The 18,605-nt window shown below is 35.1% G+C and overlaps 1 protein-coding gene across 3 annotated transcripts in view; it reads right to left on the bottom strand.

The window, feature by feature from the left end:
• LOC106457835 (acetylcholine receptor subunit beta-like 1) overlaps nt 1-18,605 on the bottom strand; it is a 63,856-nt gene that overhangs the window by 10,156 nt on the left and 35,095 nt on the right. For all 3 annotated transcript variants that reach the window (XM_022383879.1, XM_022383877.1, XM_022383878.1), the window contains exon 5: nt 13,816-14,821. In XM_022383879.1, coding sequence (XP_022239587.1) covers nt 13,816-14,821 — 1,006 coding nt within the window. The remainder of the gene's footprint in view (nt 1-13,815; nt 14,822-18,605) is intronic.

The following is an 18,605-nucleotide window of genomic DNA, read 5'->3' as shown; positions in this document are numbered from 1 at the left end:
AATGTTTTGTTTTGATATGTAAGTTGTTCGGGTTTTTTCATCTAAAAAAAAGTGACATTAATTTCTTGACGACCTAATATTTATGTCGCGAAAATTTCTCATATACCGTGTGTACAAAGCTTAAGGTTGAACACAATCTCACCCAGACATTCCATACATCCTGATGTCTTAATGTATTCCTGTTTACTCACTACTCCCACTGGAGTATTTAATCAAAATATAGTGATAATAGTAGGATACATTAATAAGAAAAAAATCGTAAACATTGAAACACTTCTGTTAAGTTGATTACAATCTAAAGGAATGTTGCAATGATTATGAACTTTGCCCAGTTAGTGAGTCTTTTTTTTTTTACTGGCCTCAAATAACCTTAAATCAAATACTATATCTATTGATGATCCTATATAAAACATTTGAAGAGTTTATATGTGTCAGTTGAAATATGTGAAATATTCTTTTGTTGTGCATTTACGATAATTAAGCAACTCTAAGAGACATCTTTAACAATCTTAATATAAATAAAAGGTGAATATAACATTAGCATTCCCAAATCTTTAAAAACCGTAACTGAACTAGCAAATAGCTTGTAAGAATGGATTTATGTAGTGTTGTTTTTTTTATAATTGCTGTGCAGTGTAGTGGATGGTGGATAACATATTGACAGTGGCGTGCATCACCTTTCTGCACATTGGGGCCGTAGGTATACTATTAGAGTACTGTTCTTATTGTTTTTAAGCGCAGAGTTACACAATGGACTATTTACATTCTATCCACCTCGGAGAATCGAACTCAGCAGCGTAAGTCCGTAAACTTACCGATGACCCAGTGTTGGACCTATAAGAGTAAAGGTCAAATCCCACAGATAACAGAAACCCAAGAGTTAGCAATAAGTGTCAATTACTAGCTGTCTTCATCTAGTTTATCTATTCAAAATTATGTGTGGCTACACAAATAACCATCGAGTTGTTTTGCACGAAATTCAATAAACAAATATTAACCAATTCTATAAAACGAATTTACAAAACTATATAATGCAATAAACCAAGACATCATAAAAATAAAACTTAAAGTAATTAAAATGCATTAAATCATCTGTTGTGTACCTTCACTATTAAAATCATTTTGGCCGTCAGCCCAATAACATTTAATGTGGTTGGGTCAGTTTATAAGACTTAAATAGAAAGAGTCAGGATTGAACAAATACAAGACCAAATTGTCTGCAATTAGTCAGAAAACTTGGCCAAAGTATAGGCTAAGTATAAAGTTGTAACGACCTGATTATTTTCATCATCAAGTGACATTTCTACAGGCTTATTTGTATCCATGCATATCTGACCTGTAGACAAAGTATCCGTTACACCTGTGAATGTCTTGGTCCACTCAATCTTTATTGGGTCACAATATAACTGTACGCTCGGCAGTCATTATTAGTATGACAACAGTTCAAAGTTTTCCTGGAACACAGCCACATTCCTTGCAATACTGTATCAATGTTATACAAAATAGAGCCAATATCGAGCAGGAAGGAAACAGCGAGGCAAAAATTCAAACACCATTACCTACACAAGTAACCAAAAGTAGGCAGAACATCATACAGGTGCTAACCTTGATTTTCTGACCATTGAAATTCATTAACACTAACATCCCCTTTCCATTTTTGGACTCCTTTCAGATACAACTGAGACTAGTAAGCAGAAAATAATACCAAATAGGTGTTACTTTGTACTTCAGACTATGTTGTCTGTATTTGTATGCATTATAACTGCTCTAGAATGTTATGAAATATTCAGAAAACTGTCTTCTTTAGGAATATTTCAATATCCATGATTGAAAGACATTAACTCAAAGTAAATAGAGATTGGGTACATTAAGTTTAACTTTAACATGATAATTATTTCACGCAAGGAATTTCATCTACTCACAATTCTATTTGTACCATTTGTAATGTTCTAAACTATTGCTTGTAAAACAAAAGGTAAAACTGTTTTCTTGCTAATCTTGCATGAGTCTAACTGTTAATCTAAGTTTTCCCAGGAAAAATCACTACCCGTTAAACATTTCAGTATTAAGATTGAAATACACTCTCTTTCACATTAATGAAAATAGCAAGCACACTGTATTTTCATATAATGTTGCTCTGGCCAATAACCATAGTTAATTTCATAATTACAGATCTTAACATTTACCAGTTGTGTCTTCAGTGAATGATATATTTGTTTTATTCAACAATCACAAATGATTTTGTTAAATGTCCTATACATATATATATAATCACTAATATACATATTTTGTCATATACATATATTTCCACAGTACTAATCATCACATATACTAGTAGCTGTGGACAGACTACCCCTGGAATTATGTTCCAACTCAATTTGAGTTGTTCCCGTGAACTACATACATATCGATAGTTACAGAGCTGAAATGCATCTCCAACTATGAGCAGTGAAACTCAATACCTTTTACAGGTATTACAAAATAATTAATCAGCAGCAGAATTCAGCTTTTATTCAGACTTTTAAGCTAAATTTATCCTAACCAAGATAAATATTTGACCTGTTACTACCTTATATATCAATCACATTCTCATATGAACCTATGTGAAATACAACAACTCACTGTGAGATAGCAACTTCTATTTTTTATGGTTATGTTTGTGTTTATCGTTCATTTATCATTTCCTTGTATTATTTAGTTTATCTATGAAAATTTAGTTGCATTAAAACGCTAACTCACCTTCTAGCTAACCATTTGTATTTTGAGTAAATATGCAAGTATTATGCAGCTGAACCAGCTTCCCTAGCGATGATGTACGGATACTATTAATGTAAAAGAAGATTATGTAAATTTATAATCACATGAGATGTACTCTCTTGAATAAATACCCTGCCAGAAGCTTCATTAAGAGAGAGAGTCACGAGATACAGTTAGTGAATTATTGCTGCTTATCACTCGATATTGTTATTAATTGGTTTTTATGAAGTTCGCGAAAAGCTACAAGAGGGCTTTCTGTCCTATCTGTCCCTAAATTAACAGTGTAAGATATAGGGTAAGGCTGCTAGTCATCACCCCCCACCGCCAACTCTTGGGCTACTCCTTTACCAACGAATAGTGGAATTGACCGTCACATTATAACGCCCCTATGGCTGAAAGATCGAGCATATTTAGTGGGAGGGGGATTCGAACCCACCACCCTCAGATTGCGAGTCGAGCGCCCTAACCACCTGGCAATGCCAGGCCCACTATGGAGATGTAAAAGGTTTTCTTAATAAGTAATACCTTGTAATTGACGAAGTTTGTACTATAACCAACAAGTGTTACATGACGCATCTGTCTTAATATAAACTATGTAACGTTACGAGTTCCTTAATCACACTTACTATATCTTTAATGAATAAAAGGGTTCCCAATCTTTTTTTCAAAAAAGCTTCTGCATTTCTGATGTGTCAGATAGATGTGTTGGATCCATTTCATAGAACATCAATTGTTTTCTGAAATGTTGTACTGTCTAAACGTATGAAATTGTGAGATTTACCTTCTTGTTTATTCATTTATTCGTTCTTCAACTTTGAACATTTGCAATAAATATTTTGTGTTATGCTAAATATTTCTTAAGCTTCCATTTATTACTGTAGCAAAATAAATTTACATGAATTCACAAACAACAGAGAAATTAATTTAACTGGAAAAGCTAGAATCTCCTTATGGGAAAGCAGTAAGTTTACGGGCTTACAATGGCCCAGGGTTTGCTTCCCCTTGGTGGACACAGCAAACTGCCCAATGTGGCTTTGCTCTAAAACAAACAAACAAGAAGAAAATATGGAAGGAGAAAAAAACATAACTAAAATTACCAAATTTTCATATGCAACTTGTTTTATTAAAGTTACTATTTTTGCATTACCACAAATTTAAAATGGTGGCAAGCACAACGTATGTATTTTTGTGACACTTATATAGCTATGATGGTGGTAATCTTCCATTGTTTCTTGGGCATCTTCTCAAAGTTTAATTCTGGGAAAATCTCCTTTGGGTTTGCTATATATAGTATTCCAACCAAATCTGCGTGTACATATTTCTACTGTTGTGAATTTTCCTGCAACGTCCAATGGTCAACATGATCACGTGGTAGCGCTTCTTATGTTTTTCTGATTTTTCAGTGGTTTGGACTGGCTTGAGTATGCTGACTCTGGTGGGTAGGAGGAATACATGTTTTTTCTTGTCTGGATCCGGTCGTGAGTGATTTGACAATGGGGTATTAGCCATGGAAAGATCTGCTGGTTCCCGAAATTTCACATTGAAGCAATCAGCAGCTTCATATAGAGCCAACACGTGAGGGGACTCTGTCACTAGAATATTATTCTCCATGGTTTCGGTGTCAGCTGTAACCAGTCCAAGAGATGCCTCCCAGAGCTTTTGGTGCTTCTGAATTCTCCTTGGTATTACTGAACAAAACGTAGTCTTTCTTTGTGAAAGTACGGTTAGGTCACACCAGTAACTCACCTATAGCCACTAGTTGAAGACATAAGACAGTGAGAAAGATAAAAAATGTGATCAGCTATAGAAAATGTCCAAAATTAAAAAAGCTTGGTCAACCCAAATTTTGATTGGACAAAAGTTCAGCTAGAAGTATTGATTTGAAAATTGTAATGGCCCAGTTTCAAGTACAATTGCTCATAATACAGATTTTAGAATCAAAGACCGAAAGCTATTTCTCTGCTCAAATGTCTTCCAAGCACATGTGCATGTGTACTGACCAGTATACAGTCATGCTTCCACTGAGTCATTGCTTATCAACTAATATAGACATCAGTCACGTGCGCGTGACTCTTCTTCCACTGGCTGATAGTTATAGACACAGAGAACAATTACAATGGAAAAGGTAGAAATTCAAATTGCAACTACAGTTCCTACACAAGTAAATGATATCAGATAAGCCACTGTACAAGCACCACCCTCTAGATTCTGACCAGGAAAATCCACTAACACAAACATCTTAATTACATAGAACTTTATTCCAATACAAGCAAAGTGTAACTCAATGCAATTATGAATCATCATCTAGATGTTACTTATTATCTCAGGCTATATAATCATAGTTCAAAGATTAACTACAACTTGTACTGAAGAAATGTTTGGCAAAAAGTCATACTTATGAAATATTTTTGTCTTCACAATTGAATATGATATATATAAACCAAATAAAAACATTCGACAAACCAAGTTTTTTCGTGGTATAATATTAACATTACTGAACATCCCCCAGTGTCACAGCGGTATGTCTGCGGACTTACAACGTTAGAAACTGGGTTGCGATGTCCGTTGTGGGCAGAGCACAGATTGTGTAGCTTTGTGCTTTATAACAAACAAACAAACATTACTGAACAGACTGAGAAACTATGTATTTTCCATTCATGTAATCTCTCTCTCTAGTTTGCAAATTTTTCAGTTTACAAAACCGAAAATACTCTCTTACTAGTATTTGTTTATTGTTAAGCCCAAAGCTATACAAATAGGTTACCTTTATTGTTCCAGTCACGGGTGGCTAAACCTGATTTTTAACATCATAAGTAGAGAGGTATAAAAATATTTACCATATTCCATCTTCTTGTAATGTGACCAAAGTCATATATCATATACACAATTATCTGAACACTTGGACCGAATTCCCTGTTCTTTATTTCTTTGTTGTCTGATAATTGTGTTTACTATATATTTGACAATACTCATGAGCAATTTCATAGACGTCTTGTGCAATGTCACACATGTAACTAAACATGTACAGTAGCATTTATACATATTATCGTATATACTTATAGTATTGGACAGATAACCAATGAGTCGTTCACAAACCTATAGCAAGCTAAATCACTGTTTCTGCCAGCTAGATCTCGAAACCCGTTAGCATATCATTATCTATGAACCAATAAACTAGGTTTTCTCACGAAGTAAATAATCACAGGCAGAATTTAGCCAAAATAAGAGTTTTCAGCTAAAAATAATCCAACCTCAATTAATATTTGTTTCGCTGTCAATACACACACAGATCGATATAGGCTATGTAGAATATTTAATGGTAAAGTACATTTATCATCATATGTGGCTATAAAACACCAGCAGCCCACCTATCACTATACTGAACCACCATCTGGAGGTTTATTCACTCATTACAATAAACATCACAATAAAATAAATAGTGCTGAAATTGAGCGAAACAAGGACTCTACCAATGTAAATAACACCAAGTAATATATTTCTTGTGCTGACGAAAAGTATTTATTCCCTCACTGTACCAGTGGATTTCGGATACATATCTCACATACTTGTATTTTGCACTTTCATACACACAAACAATCTTATGTGTGTGTTTTTTTTACACAAACATTTCACCAAAGGTCATTAGAAAATTACACCTGGATACTAGGAAAGCAAAGATTGCAAAGTCCTTTCAGCACCTGGATGTATTATAAGTCCTAGTAAACATCTCCAGTCAAACCTACTGTAAATGTTCTAGGCATTATTTTAAATAATCTAAACTATACTGATTATAGTTTAATAAAGTGGCTATCACCTGATATAGTGTAAACAGCGTGGGACATAACTCTACACCTGTACACCACTTGATAGCTCAGAAAATCAGACACACTTCCCTTTCAACTTACAAATTTTTTGAATTCGTAGCAATAATCTAGGCATTATTTTCACTAAAATCAGCTGTACTAATATCATTATATTCAATAACCTATTGTATGATGTCCAATAAACATCTTACAGTGAAACTCCACTTGATAACCTGGAGAGTAGGATTAACAATACCCTTTGTTTTTATCAATCTTTCCATCAACCATCTTACCTGCACCACAATTAAGCATCTATCACACATTGTCTGTTATAAATTCTACTATGAAACACAATTTGAAAGCTTGAAAAAAAATCCACTTTCGTTTGGTTGTTAATTTAAAGATCAATGAACTTTCTAATCCGATGATCTGGAATTAGATATCAGCATTTTGGTGTTTATCAGAACTATCACAATTCCTGTCCATCAGTCCTATAATGATGAGACCAAACTAGCCAGAGCCGAGTTGCTTTTATTCCACAGGCATGCCTAAAGCTATAACCAGTTACTACTGCTAAACTTTCACTCTTTCAGTACCTTGTCATAACATCTACACTGCTGTATGGTAGTCTTACCAAGCTGCTATGAGGAAATTCCTGTGTGTGTCAAGTAACACGGACATCAACCATTCTTCCTATTCCTATAGACACTTGGTATATCTGCACTGGGGTCAGACCATACATCACATCCATATGGAGTAATATTTCACTTCACAACCAAGCGTAAGTATGTTTGTTGAAGAACCGGTCAAATTATGCTTACTTGATTGCACGATAGGTCATAATGAGATACAGCAGATGCTCGTCTCAGTCAGTTTCGTGGAATAAAAACTTCATAAACGTCTGCTTGATGGTTTGTAATATCCATTCTGCTAAATGTTTAGATTGGTTGGTGAAGTGCACGTCTTCACCATGCTCAAAACCTTACACAATTTAGCAAATAGTTGGATGTTGAAATTCTCTCCTTTGTCCGTGTGGATTTCTCCAGGTGTTGAAAATCATGCTGCCCCTTACACAACCAACACATTAGTGATGGATTGTACTAACAAATCAACCAACAATAAAGTAATCAATAATTGCCAGCACATACTGACTATGTCATTCAGTCTACAGGAGAAAGAGCCCAGCTATATCAAGGGCTATTCTCAACAATCAAGAATAAACAACTTTCTGTCGGAGTTTACCTTTATCTTGGCCAGCTTTTCTTCAGGACAGATCTCAAACAATATGGTCTTTACATTCTTGCTCACTGTCTTGATGCAAATGCAGACAGAAAACTATTTTTGCATGTTAGCACATGTGTGAGAAACACCATGCTGTCTCTTGCATTATGCAAAGTCTGAAGTATATCCTGCCTAAGAGCTCTTGAGACCTGTAGCTGCATCAAAATTGAAAACCATATTTCAGAATTTCATAACAATGATACAGCAAATCTTCCTGCGCTCGTAACTACTGACAGAAGTGACACAGGTTATGTACTTCCCAGCTATAGTCATCTATCTGCAACAGTCATGCTTAACTTTACCACACAAATAAATCCCAATCCTTTAATTGCACTTTCAAGAGCTCCTAAAACATCATTCATGGAATCAATCTACCAGTAGAGACATTATATACTGTATATTTAGCTATATCTACTGATTCAGTGGATTTCACTTCTGCACAACGCCCAGCAACAGAGCATTCAATGAATGGTCTAACTCTCACTTTCTGGCAAGAAAAATCATATGCATATCCATATTGAAGGTTAATGTCACCGTCTTGCAATGTTGTGGTCTGATATGCAATAATCATTTCAGGAATTTCATAAACCATTTCTACTAATAAGCCATATCAGTGAGATTTAGTTCTTATAAATGGTGTACTTTCTACTATACTAGTAGTGTTAGTTATTTCTGACAAATACTACAAATGCAAACATTTCTTTTTGTCATGTAGTATCTTCATTTAGGTACTTTCATTGTATATTTGTATTGCCAATTACTTGTCCTATTCTACTCTTCACTTGCAGTAATAGTGCTTTAAATCTACTACGACTGGCATTACTATTCAGTAGGAATGAACAACCTTGTCTCAAGTATGTTAACATTGAATACTGTACTAAGCATAAAATTACATGATTACAGTCTTCAATTCACAGTGCATTTTAGGTTTAGCCAGAGCAGACGATGTTGGAGAAATTTTGCAGAAACTGGCCATAAATCATTTGTATTATTACAAGAGCCTGGGAAACTATGGATCTATCATTTAGTCATAAGTTGGGAACAATCATTGACCACTCCAAGTCCGTTAAGGCTTTTTTATTTCATATAATATGACTGAGTATTTCCAATTTTGTATATTTATGTTCTCAATTGTGTCGAATCCAAATTGCTTGCTTATTTGTCAACCAATAATCTCAGATATTCTTACAACAGTGCATTTACTCTCATAGTGGTACAACAGAATCAACTTTATCAGTACAGCTAGTCTCAGCTACATCCACCCAATTATTAGGCAAATGACCATTTCAGCTGAATGTCTGTAATTACATATCAGCACCAGAACTATGGTACTGCTCAGATAGATGACAGTTCAAACAAGTGAAGCCAGCTGAAAAAGAGACAGTGTTTTTGCATCTGTTCCATTACCGCAATAGATGTCGCAAATGTTCTAAACCAAGTCTGTAATACATCATGAAATACCACTTGTGCATTCAGACAATGTGAATCACTCCTCCAAGTGCATTTATGTAGTCCATTATTCTTGGGACCAATCTGGTGTTTCATTCAATATGTTTGATTCAAAATTGTCTGGCAATTACTCTTAGGTCCATCCCCAAGACCCCAACATCTAAGCCAAAATTGGAGATAACCACATTCACACTGTGGGTGAAAGCACCAGGATTTAGTCATGAGACATGCTTCTCCACTGGTATTTAGTCAATTGTCGTTTGTCAGAATGAAGTCTAGATAAATTGGTCAGAGCTAGATTGACCAATAACCTTTGAACACAAGCTAACTCTTTACCCTACCACCTGAGTTCTTCAGTTTTCTGGAGATGGAGCAACAGTATCCATAGCTGGTCTTCAACTTTCCAGCATCTGCTGAAAAACTGTGCAAAACTTCATGTTTCACAAGTCTTATTCTAAGACAAGATATGGCCTACCAGCCTACAACCAAAACAATACATCATGGGAAGCCTTGCCCACTCACTGTTATTTGGTGTAGCTGTATTGAAGTCCCTTGCAAGTGGATATTGTTTTGGGTAACATATGCTTTTAACGATCCAGGCATCTCTGGAGGGAAATCTAGCCAGGGTACAGTCGTGACAGCTGTTTCTATATGCTTCTTCTTCTGTGACCTTTTTTCTTTGATGCTGTCACTTCAAACCTCGTCGCCACTAATACTGCCCTTGCTAGAATGTAGATGTCTGATACCTAAGTGTTGTTTCACTGCTTTACTTGGCAATCATTCCATGAACTTATTCATGAGAACTTCCTCATGATTGGAAGCCACCATGGCGGAATATTCCTTCCCATGTAACTGATGCAAATCATCTGCATAAGTTCCAAAGTTTTCCAAGGGACCTCTCTTTTGAGCCTTGAACTCAGCCTAGTGGATAGCTTAGTTCTCCACTAAATGGTAGCGTTGTTATAAATCAGATATGGCTGTAATCTAGTCACGGAGCTGCTCCTCATTCACCACTTGTCTCTGAGTCCAGCCACATCAAACAATGATTTATTTGAAGTGTTTAAGTAATTAGTCCAGTTTCTTTAGTTTTGGAAGAGATGTCTGCTTCACCTTGCCTCAACAATAAATATCTGTAACTAAGAAACAAGATATCTCTGGTTGTATCTGAAACAGTTATGATATCAAGGACAAAATATTTTGTTTGTGCTGAGGTCGCTCTAAATTCAAAGGAATGTTCAATCCATGTTCCTGACAAACTTCATACAAAAATATGTCTGTGGTTCCAGTTGTTATCCATGGTCAATAATAGTTCCAGAATCATACCTATTATTCCAAAGAGCCTGTTGTCTGCTCCACATGTTCCTCATCAAACTATCAATTTCTGTTGTTTCTCTTTCCAGTAAGACAGCTCCAATTGGCAGACTTCACCCACCTTTGCCTCTTCCAGCTTTTTTGGTTGGCCATGGGTGACAATGAACAGGGAGAATAAGATTTGGCTGTCTTTAACAGAAACAGTCTTGTTGTCCCATAAAGACCTTCCTATTTGGTCTCAGGACTATCAGCCCTCAAGTTACCATGCCTTCTGTGAGTAAAGGTATATACTCAGGCTATAAGTTGGCCAGCAGCTCTGGAAGTACTAGGCTGCAGTTTTCCTTCCTGATTTCGCAGCTGTGGAGATAGTAGGCATGATCCCTTGAAGCAGCAAGATAAAGCAAGCATCCAGAAGAGGACTTCTCTTAGACACTGTTACTCTCATATCACAGTCTATCCTAAACTTCAAATTCCTTCTCTTGCCCATAATTTCATGGTCTGAAAAATGACATTTACAGGTTCTATTGAAGTAAAACTTATGATCTGTAAAATTACACAAGAAGCAGCAAAAAACAAGTTCTGATGCCCTGGCACCACAATTCTACCTATACTAACTTACACTGTGGTATTCTCAGGCACACTGGTAACATTCAAATAAGAATAGTAACTGCAAATTAGATGAGTAGCAAGAAATGTATCACGGAAATAAACTGATTTTGTAAACTTACTGAATTGAAGAAGAAATGCTTAACACACTGTAAGGTAAACTGAAAAATCGATATCTCTTTATTTATATTCACAGGACAATGAATGACACTAGTCTAGAAGTCTTGAAAGGTTTTGAAGATTCTTAAGGAAGTCAGAAGAAAATCTGCTTTAAACGGGAAGAACTTGCTACTGCATGTATATATACTTGAACCAATACGATCAACTCTCCAATAGTGCAGTGCTTACCACACCTACAGTCACGAGTCATACCATGAGCAAAAATAGAGAGGAAACTTATATATGACTGATACCGGGTGCAAACATAGTATTAGACTGAAACAGTTCTCTAGCAACACCTTCTGCAGAAAAATTCTGAATTTTTTGAAACCTTACGTGATTTACCGTTGTTCACCTTTTAAAGCTAAACGAAAAGATAGACATGGTATATTTTCGAATATCACTGAGTATTACTGGCTTGTTCACTGCTACATTATCCAGGCGATTAGCAAGTACAACCCTTTAGCAACCCACTAATTAGTGAAAAGCATCACCAAGGATGAGTAAGTGCGTGGTTATAAAATTCCATAGCTAATTTCAAAATTTTAGACCAAATTTTTTTACTACTGACTCGTATATTAAGTATTGTTATGAAACATTTTATCCCTTATAAGTCTTTGCTTAATACTTTCTAAATGTATTTCACTTACATTGTTTAATGAAATGCTGTAAGTAATTGGATCTTTTCTGTTACATGCACCACTTTCAAATAGAAAATAATATATATTTTTGAATGTAGTTTTTAATGCTGATTTCAGAAGTATAAATTACAATTTGGAGAAATAAAAATAAATATTTTTATATATATATTTTATTTTGCTAGGTTAGGTCAGTTTACGTGAGGTTAGATCAAGTTAGACTAATCTGTAAATGGCCCCGTATGGCCAGGTGGTTAGGGCACTCGACTCGCAATCTGAGGGTCGCGGGTTCGAATCCCCGTCACACCAAACATGCTCGCCCTTTCAGCCGTGGGGGCATTATAATGTGACGGTCAATCCCACTATTCGTTGGTAAAAGAGTAGTCCAAGAGTTGGCGGTGGGTGGTGATGACTAGTTGCCTTCCCTCTAGTCTTACACTGCTAAATTAGGGACGGCTAGCGCAGATAGCCCTCGTGCAGCTTTGCGCGAAATTCAAAAACAAACAAACAAACTAATTTGTAAATAATTACATGTTTATTTAACTAAAAAATATAGTATGTCTGCGGACTTACAACGCTAGAATCCTGGTTTCGATACTCGTGGTGGGCAGAGCACAGATAGACCATTGTGTTGCTTTGTGGTTAATTTGAAACAAACAAACAAATAACAAATATATTTCATTAAAAAAATCTTAAAAAATGAAAATATTTTCCCATTGCTTCCACTTTAAAAATCAATTCACCAAATTTTAACTTTTATTTCTGAAATCTGCAGCAAATTGAACGAACTTGGAATGTGGTTAAGAGACGTAACAAACGACATTGTGGAACCAATCGTAACATGATTGACTCGTATCTCTGCGAGTTCGTTTGGCGTCGTAGGCATGAAAATGACGAAAATGAATTTGTTACGTTGTCACTAGATACTTTGTATTATCTTGATGTTTTGCAATACTTTTAAATACATATAAGTAATGCTAAAAGTAATTCTTTTGTCTCGTAAGCAAAATATAAAAAAATATTTCTTTTCCTTTCTCAAAATTTTAATTTATATTTATGAAATCAGCATTAAAAACTACATTCAAAAATACATATTCCCTTCTATTTGAAACATAAAACATCCAAGTAATTAAATACATAATAAAACGATTCTTTAAAAACCTTAAGTCAAAGCTTTTAAATAGTGCATTTTTCATAACATATAAGGTTTGTTTGTTTGTTTTGAATTTTGCGCAAAGCTACACGAGGGCTATCTGCGCTAGCCGTCCCTAATTTAGCAGTGTAAGACTAGAGGGAAGGCAACTAGCCATCACCACCCTCCATCAACTCTTGGGCTACTCTTTTTACAAACGAATAGTGGAATTGACCGTCACATTATAACGCCCCCACGGCTGAAAGGGCGAGCATGTTTGGTGGGAGGGGGATGCGAACCCGCGACCCGCAGATTGCGAGTCGAGCGTCCTAACCACCTGGCCATGCCGGGCAACATATAAGGAAGAAAACAATATTAGAAGCGTCTACTAACAAAGTACATATCAGCTTTAATAAAAGAAGAGTAAAATCTTTATTTTGTTGTTGCATTTTCCTTGTGTGTGGGAATAATCACTTGTTATAAAATCTATTTTAGATACAAATATCCCACGCATTTTAATTTGTTAATCAAGTATTCATTTGTGAAAAAAAGTAGATAGGTGTAAGGTAACTTTAGTAAATAAAGAATGTTATAGATTCACGTGTGTGTGTGTGTGTGTGTGTGGTTATAAATAAGTTTTAAAATTGTAAGTGAATTAAGAAGAACAGTATTAGCCCACCTGAATGTATTCATCTTCGCTTCGTAAATGTTCTGCAATAAACTCAATGGCTTCTGTGGCCCGATAAGCTTCTGGAGTTAGAAACAGTGTATCTGTTGATTCGCTGTCCCTTCGCTGAATCTCCATCTCTAAAGAAGGCTTTCTAGTTACGGTGCAGTTAGGATGATGGATGTCAGAAAGTTCCACAAAATCTGTTTTGTTTTTAAAGTTATAGGGCTTGGTCTTGGGCGACCCATGGTAGTGTTGATGAATACCATATCCTGGCATCTCCATCATCCATTCCAGCCTCGTCTTCCTGGGCCTTTTCATGAACAAGAGGATTGGAAAGTATTTTAAGAATGCTATGCGAATCCAATTAGGCATTCTATGGGTCCTTGGCCCGCGAAAGTTCCAGTTAATAATAATTACTGTAACCAGGATTGACCCCGTATTCATGAGGAATGTGAAGAGTAGGTACTTTGCAATAAGCGGAAGAACCAGAGACGTTGGAGGCAGGATCTTTGACACCAACAATAAGAACACTACAAGAGATAAGAGAATGGAAATCCCTAGAGTAACCTTTTCTCCTGCTTCGGCCGGAAGATAAAAAACAAGGATACAAAGAAACGAAATTAGAACAGTTGGTAAAATGAGGTTGACTGTATAGAACAGTGTTTTCCGCCTAATTGTGATGTAGAAGGAAATATCAGTTTCCGTTGGCTTTCCTTCCTTAGAATTATTGTATACGTTGAGAAAGGCTGGAACCTCCACAATGTCCCAGGTTCCACTCTTCCAGTAATCGGATAGATCAACCCAGTTATTGTCATCATACAATTTTAAGGACACTTGATCGCCGTTGAAAGTCCACGACCCAAACTTCATGACACATTTCTGTTGATCAAAAGGAAAGTAGGTGACGTCAATAGTACAGGAGCTTTGGTAAATGGCTGGCGGCACCCACATCACAATGCCTGTTGAGTAAATGAGCACGTTGGACTTGTACCTAACTTCGTAGTTACCGTCAGCGCTGATGAAAAAATAAGACAAGCATGAATGAAATTCAGGGATTTTTAAAAGCATTAAAATAGCTTAAAAGAGAAAAAAGCGCCAATATGTTTTTGATTATTGCACTTTTAATGCAAAAAGTAGAATTATATACCTTTAAACTTGTCTTTTGTTAAATAATTCAGAACAAGAACAATTATACAAGATAAATAAAGAAATAGATGGAAATGCTACTAAAAAAACTGCGTATCCAAAAAACAACTGATGAGATAAGTCTTTATTTTTTCATCAACTTAATGGAATTTTTAAGATCTGCATGTTTCTTTTCAAGTACAGCCTCGGAGAGAACAAACTTTTACAAAATGTAGAATATATAAACATAAATTACAACTTTTAAGACTTTATACAAAGAATGTAATTAAACATATTTCAAAATCTAAAATTAATTACCTAAGAATCAGTCACTTCCTGTTGCTAGAAACATCATTGCCCGATTATTTTATATAATGTTTTCAAAAAGGAAAAATTGTGAAAACAAGTAAATTATTGGAATGAGTAACCCCAATGTATAGATCGAATTACTCCAAGTCCATGTGTCCACAGAGTAATCGTTCAAAAATTTACTTGTTTGTTTGTTGATTCTCGCGTAAAGTTACTCGAGGGCTATCTATGCTATTCGTCCCTAATTTAGAAGCGATAGACTAGAGAGAAGTCAGCTAGTCAACAGCACCCACCGTCAACTCTTGGACTACTCTGTACCAACGAATAGTGAGATTAACTGTCGCATTATACGGCTCCTACGACTAAAACTGTGCGAAACTGTTAAATAATGTTTTAAAGCGTTTTGTTTTATTGTCAAATAATTTTTATTCATTTTCGACTGCCTTCCACCCCTCTCCTCCCAATGTTTGTACGTTCCAACGTGCCTGTGTTGAGTTGTAGTATCGTAAATACGTTACTACTAAATAGTAGTTTTATGCCAGAGAATTACAGTATCATAAACAACTCTAAATAGCATTTCTAGCAAAGCACTATTGTACACACTTCTTATCGAAACCCCGTATTAGACTAATAAAGAATGTCAGAATGCCTATCATATGACTGGAAATGATGATTAATTTTTCTTCTCAAAATTATATCTAAATAAATGTTTTATGAACATGTTTTAAAAAATTAATTATAATCTAGTAACCATATATGTATGGAGAATGACTATCCTATTTCTAGTATTTCACGAAAACAACATTTTTTATGTATATTTGGTATAAAGTATTGCTTGATTAGCATTTTAACTTCAGTATATATTTAAGTTATGTTCAAATGTTCATCTTCATAAATCCTTATAGACTGAAAAATACGGAAAAAAAAACTGTTTTCAAAGACATATACCTACTTGAAAACTGTATGACCCTGCAAATTATTAATTGTGATGGTAAATGCAGTGAATTTTATTATGAGTTTCGAGGTTTTCTCTTTGGACTATCTGGTTTGGGCTTTGTTAGCCTGCTGACCAAAAAAAGCGCGCTTTAATTTCGTCATTTTCAAAATTGGAATATGCTGCTGGTAGAAGATACGGGTTATTATAAGAGTTGTAGCTGAGAGTTTCAATTGGACGAAATTTGGTGATCTTGAGTCAATGTGTCCCCTTAACAATCAAGCAAACGTAATGGGGAATTTCAGCCAATTATTACGATTTTTGTACGCCAACAATACCAAGCGTGGGACGCACGTATACCCGATTCAGTTCTATTACTCTACAAATCTAATTATATGCCCAAAGTAGCGCGTTATATATATATATATATATATATATAAGGCTGGAAGAATTGTAAAAAGACATACTTACTCGTCGTGGCAAAATATGTCGCCGTTTCGTGTAAGTTGCGTGTCGATCAGTACCACAACGACCGAGACATCGGCGTAAGAGACGGGCGGCTTTTCGTCTTTATACAGCAGATTATCAGCCTTATAGTGATGCAATGCCCCCTCCCCTTGCCACACACACACATACACAAATATTTACTTGTGGACAAAATGGAATAGCCGTTCGTGGATATCAAAAATGAATAATAGCATTAATGTTGGATATTATACAGTCTTAGCATTGGCACTGGATATTAATAAGAACACCCTTCTATTAATTGGCATCAAACCATAGTTATTTGCACTGAAAAATTCCTGGTGATTATAGTATGTTCTGAACATGATCTAATGTTTTTATGAAGAAAGGACCACCATCTGAAAATACCTTTGTTTCTATATAAGTTCTAGTGTGATGTCTCATTAGAAGTTATATCATGTGTTTTTTAATTGGTATTGGCTGTATATTTTAATATCACACCAGTATACAATTCTTAAAGAAGGGTGTCACGGCGAAAGGAAAACTTTACTTATTCTTTATCAAGTATTGAATTTATAACTTCTCGTTATAATTAGATACAGCAAAAAATGTCTTTAGGTTATGACGCTCAAACATTTAGCCCACCTTTAGTGGCTCAACAGTAAACATTTCAGCGTGTATAAGGCTAAATTGAAAGGTTCGATCCCCGCGGTGGACACAGGGGAGATAGCCTGTTACGTAGACTTGCCCTAAAATAAATTAAGACTTTTCACGAGAGCAATCAGAGAGATTGCTTTACCATCACACTGCCGCTCCTTTTCGAGATTTCATGCGTTTACATTGGATCACGTCAAATTTCACCTTCGAAAACTAGGAATTTCATTCTCAGATCCAGAGTGATCAACGATCCGGATCATGTTTTGTAGTGTGATGAAGAGTCTCGACCTTAATGTGCTCATGAAATTTGGTACAAATCCGATCCAACTTCACAGAGTTGGTAACCCAAATTTAGAAAAAATGACATATCCCCTCCTTATAAAAAAAATGCTTCAAAGTGATCCAGAATCCGCACCAAAGTTGGGGAGGACTGTCTCACACTGACTTCCTATCTTGTGTAAAATTTTTGTGTACATCGGTCTATTAGCCCCCCCCCCAGTGGCACAGCAGTATGTCTGTGGACTTACAACGCTAGAATCCGGGTTTTGATACCCGTGGTGGGCAGAGCACAGATAGCCCATTTTGTAGCTTTGTGCTTAATTACAAACAACCAATCGGTCTATTAGTTTTCAAGATACGAAAATAATTAACAGATGTATTTACCAAAAATACTATACGAAATAATAAGATTAATTAACAGTTATGTTTACAAAAGAATACTATACCAAATGATAAAAATAATTAACAGGTATGTTTACAAAGATAATATACCAAATAATAAAAATAATTAACAGGTAAGTTTACAAAAGAATACTACACCAAATGATAAAAATAATTAACAGATATGTTTACAAAAAATACTATACCAAAAAATAAAAATAATTAACAGATATGTTTACAAAAAAATACTATACCAAAAAAATAAAAATAATTAACAGGTATGTTTACAAAGATACTATACCAAATAATAAAAATAATTAACAGGTAAGTTTACAAAAGAATACTACAACAAATGATAAAAATAATTAACAGATATGTTTACAAAAAAATACTATACCAAAAAATAAAAATAATTAACAGGTATGTTTACAAAAAATACTATACCAAATAATAAAAATAATTAACAGATATGTTTTTCTTTAAGCACAGTATCATTAACATACAAATTTCATGTGACATTATATATACACCTGGAAAAAAGGTAAGCACCCCCAAATATTTTTCAGGATTGCTTATTGAAAATAAGGTTTAATTTTCATGATGTTGAGCAATGTTCATAATTTCAAACATAATTAAAAGGATGTGAGCG

Source organism: Limulus polyphemus, unplaced genomic scaffold (assembly GCF_000517525.1).
Source record: "Limulus polyphemus unplaced genomic scaffold, Limulus_polyphemus-2.1.2 Scaffold379, whole genome shotgun sequence".
Lineage (NCBI taxonomy): Eukaryota > Metazoa > Arthropoda > Merostomata > Xiphosura > Limulidae > Limulus > Limulus polyphemus.
The sequence above is the reverse complement of the archived record's forward strand: the minus strand, read 5'-3'. Positions and strand labels throughout refer to the sequence as shown.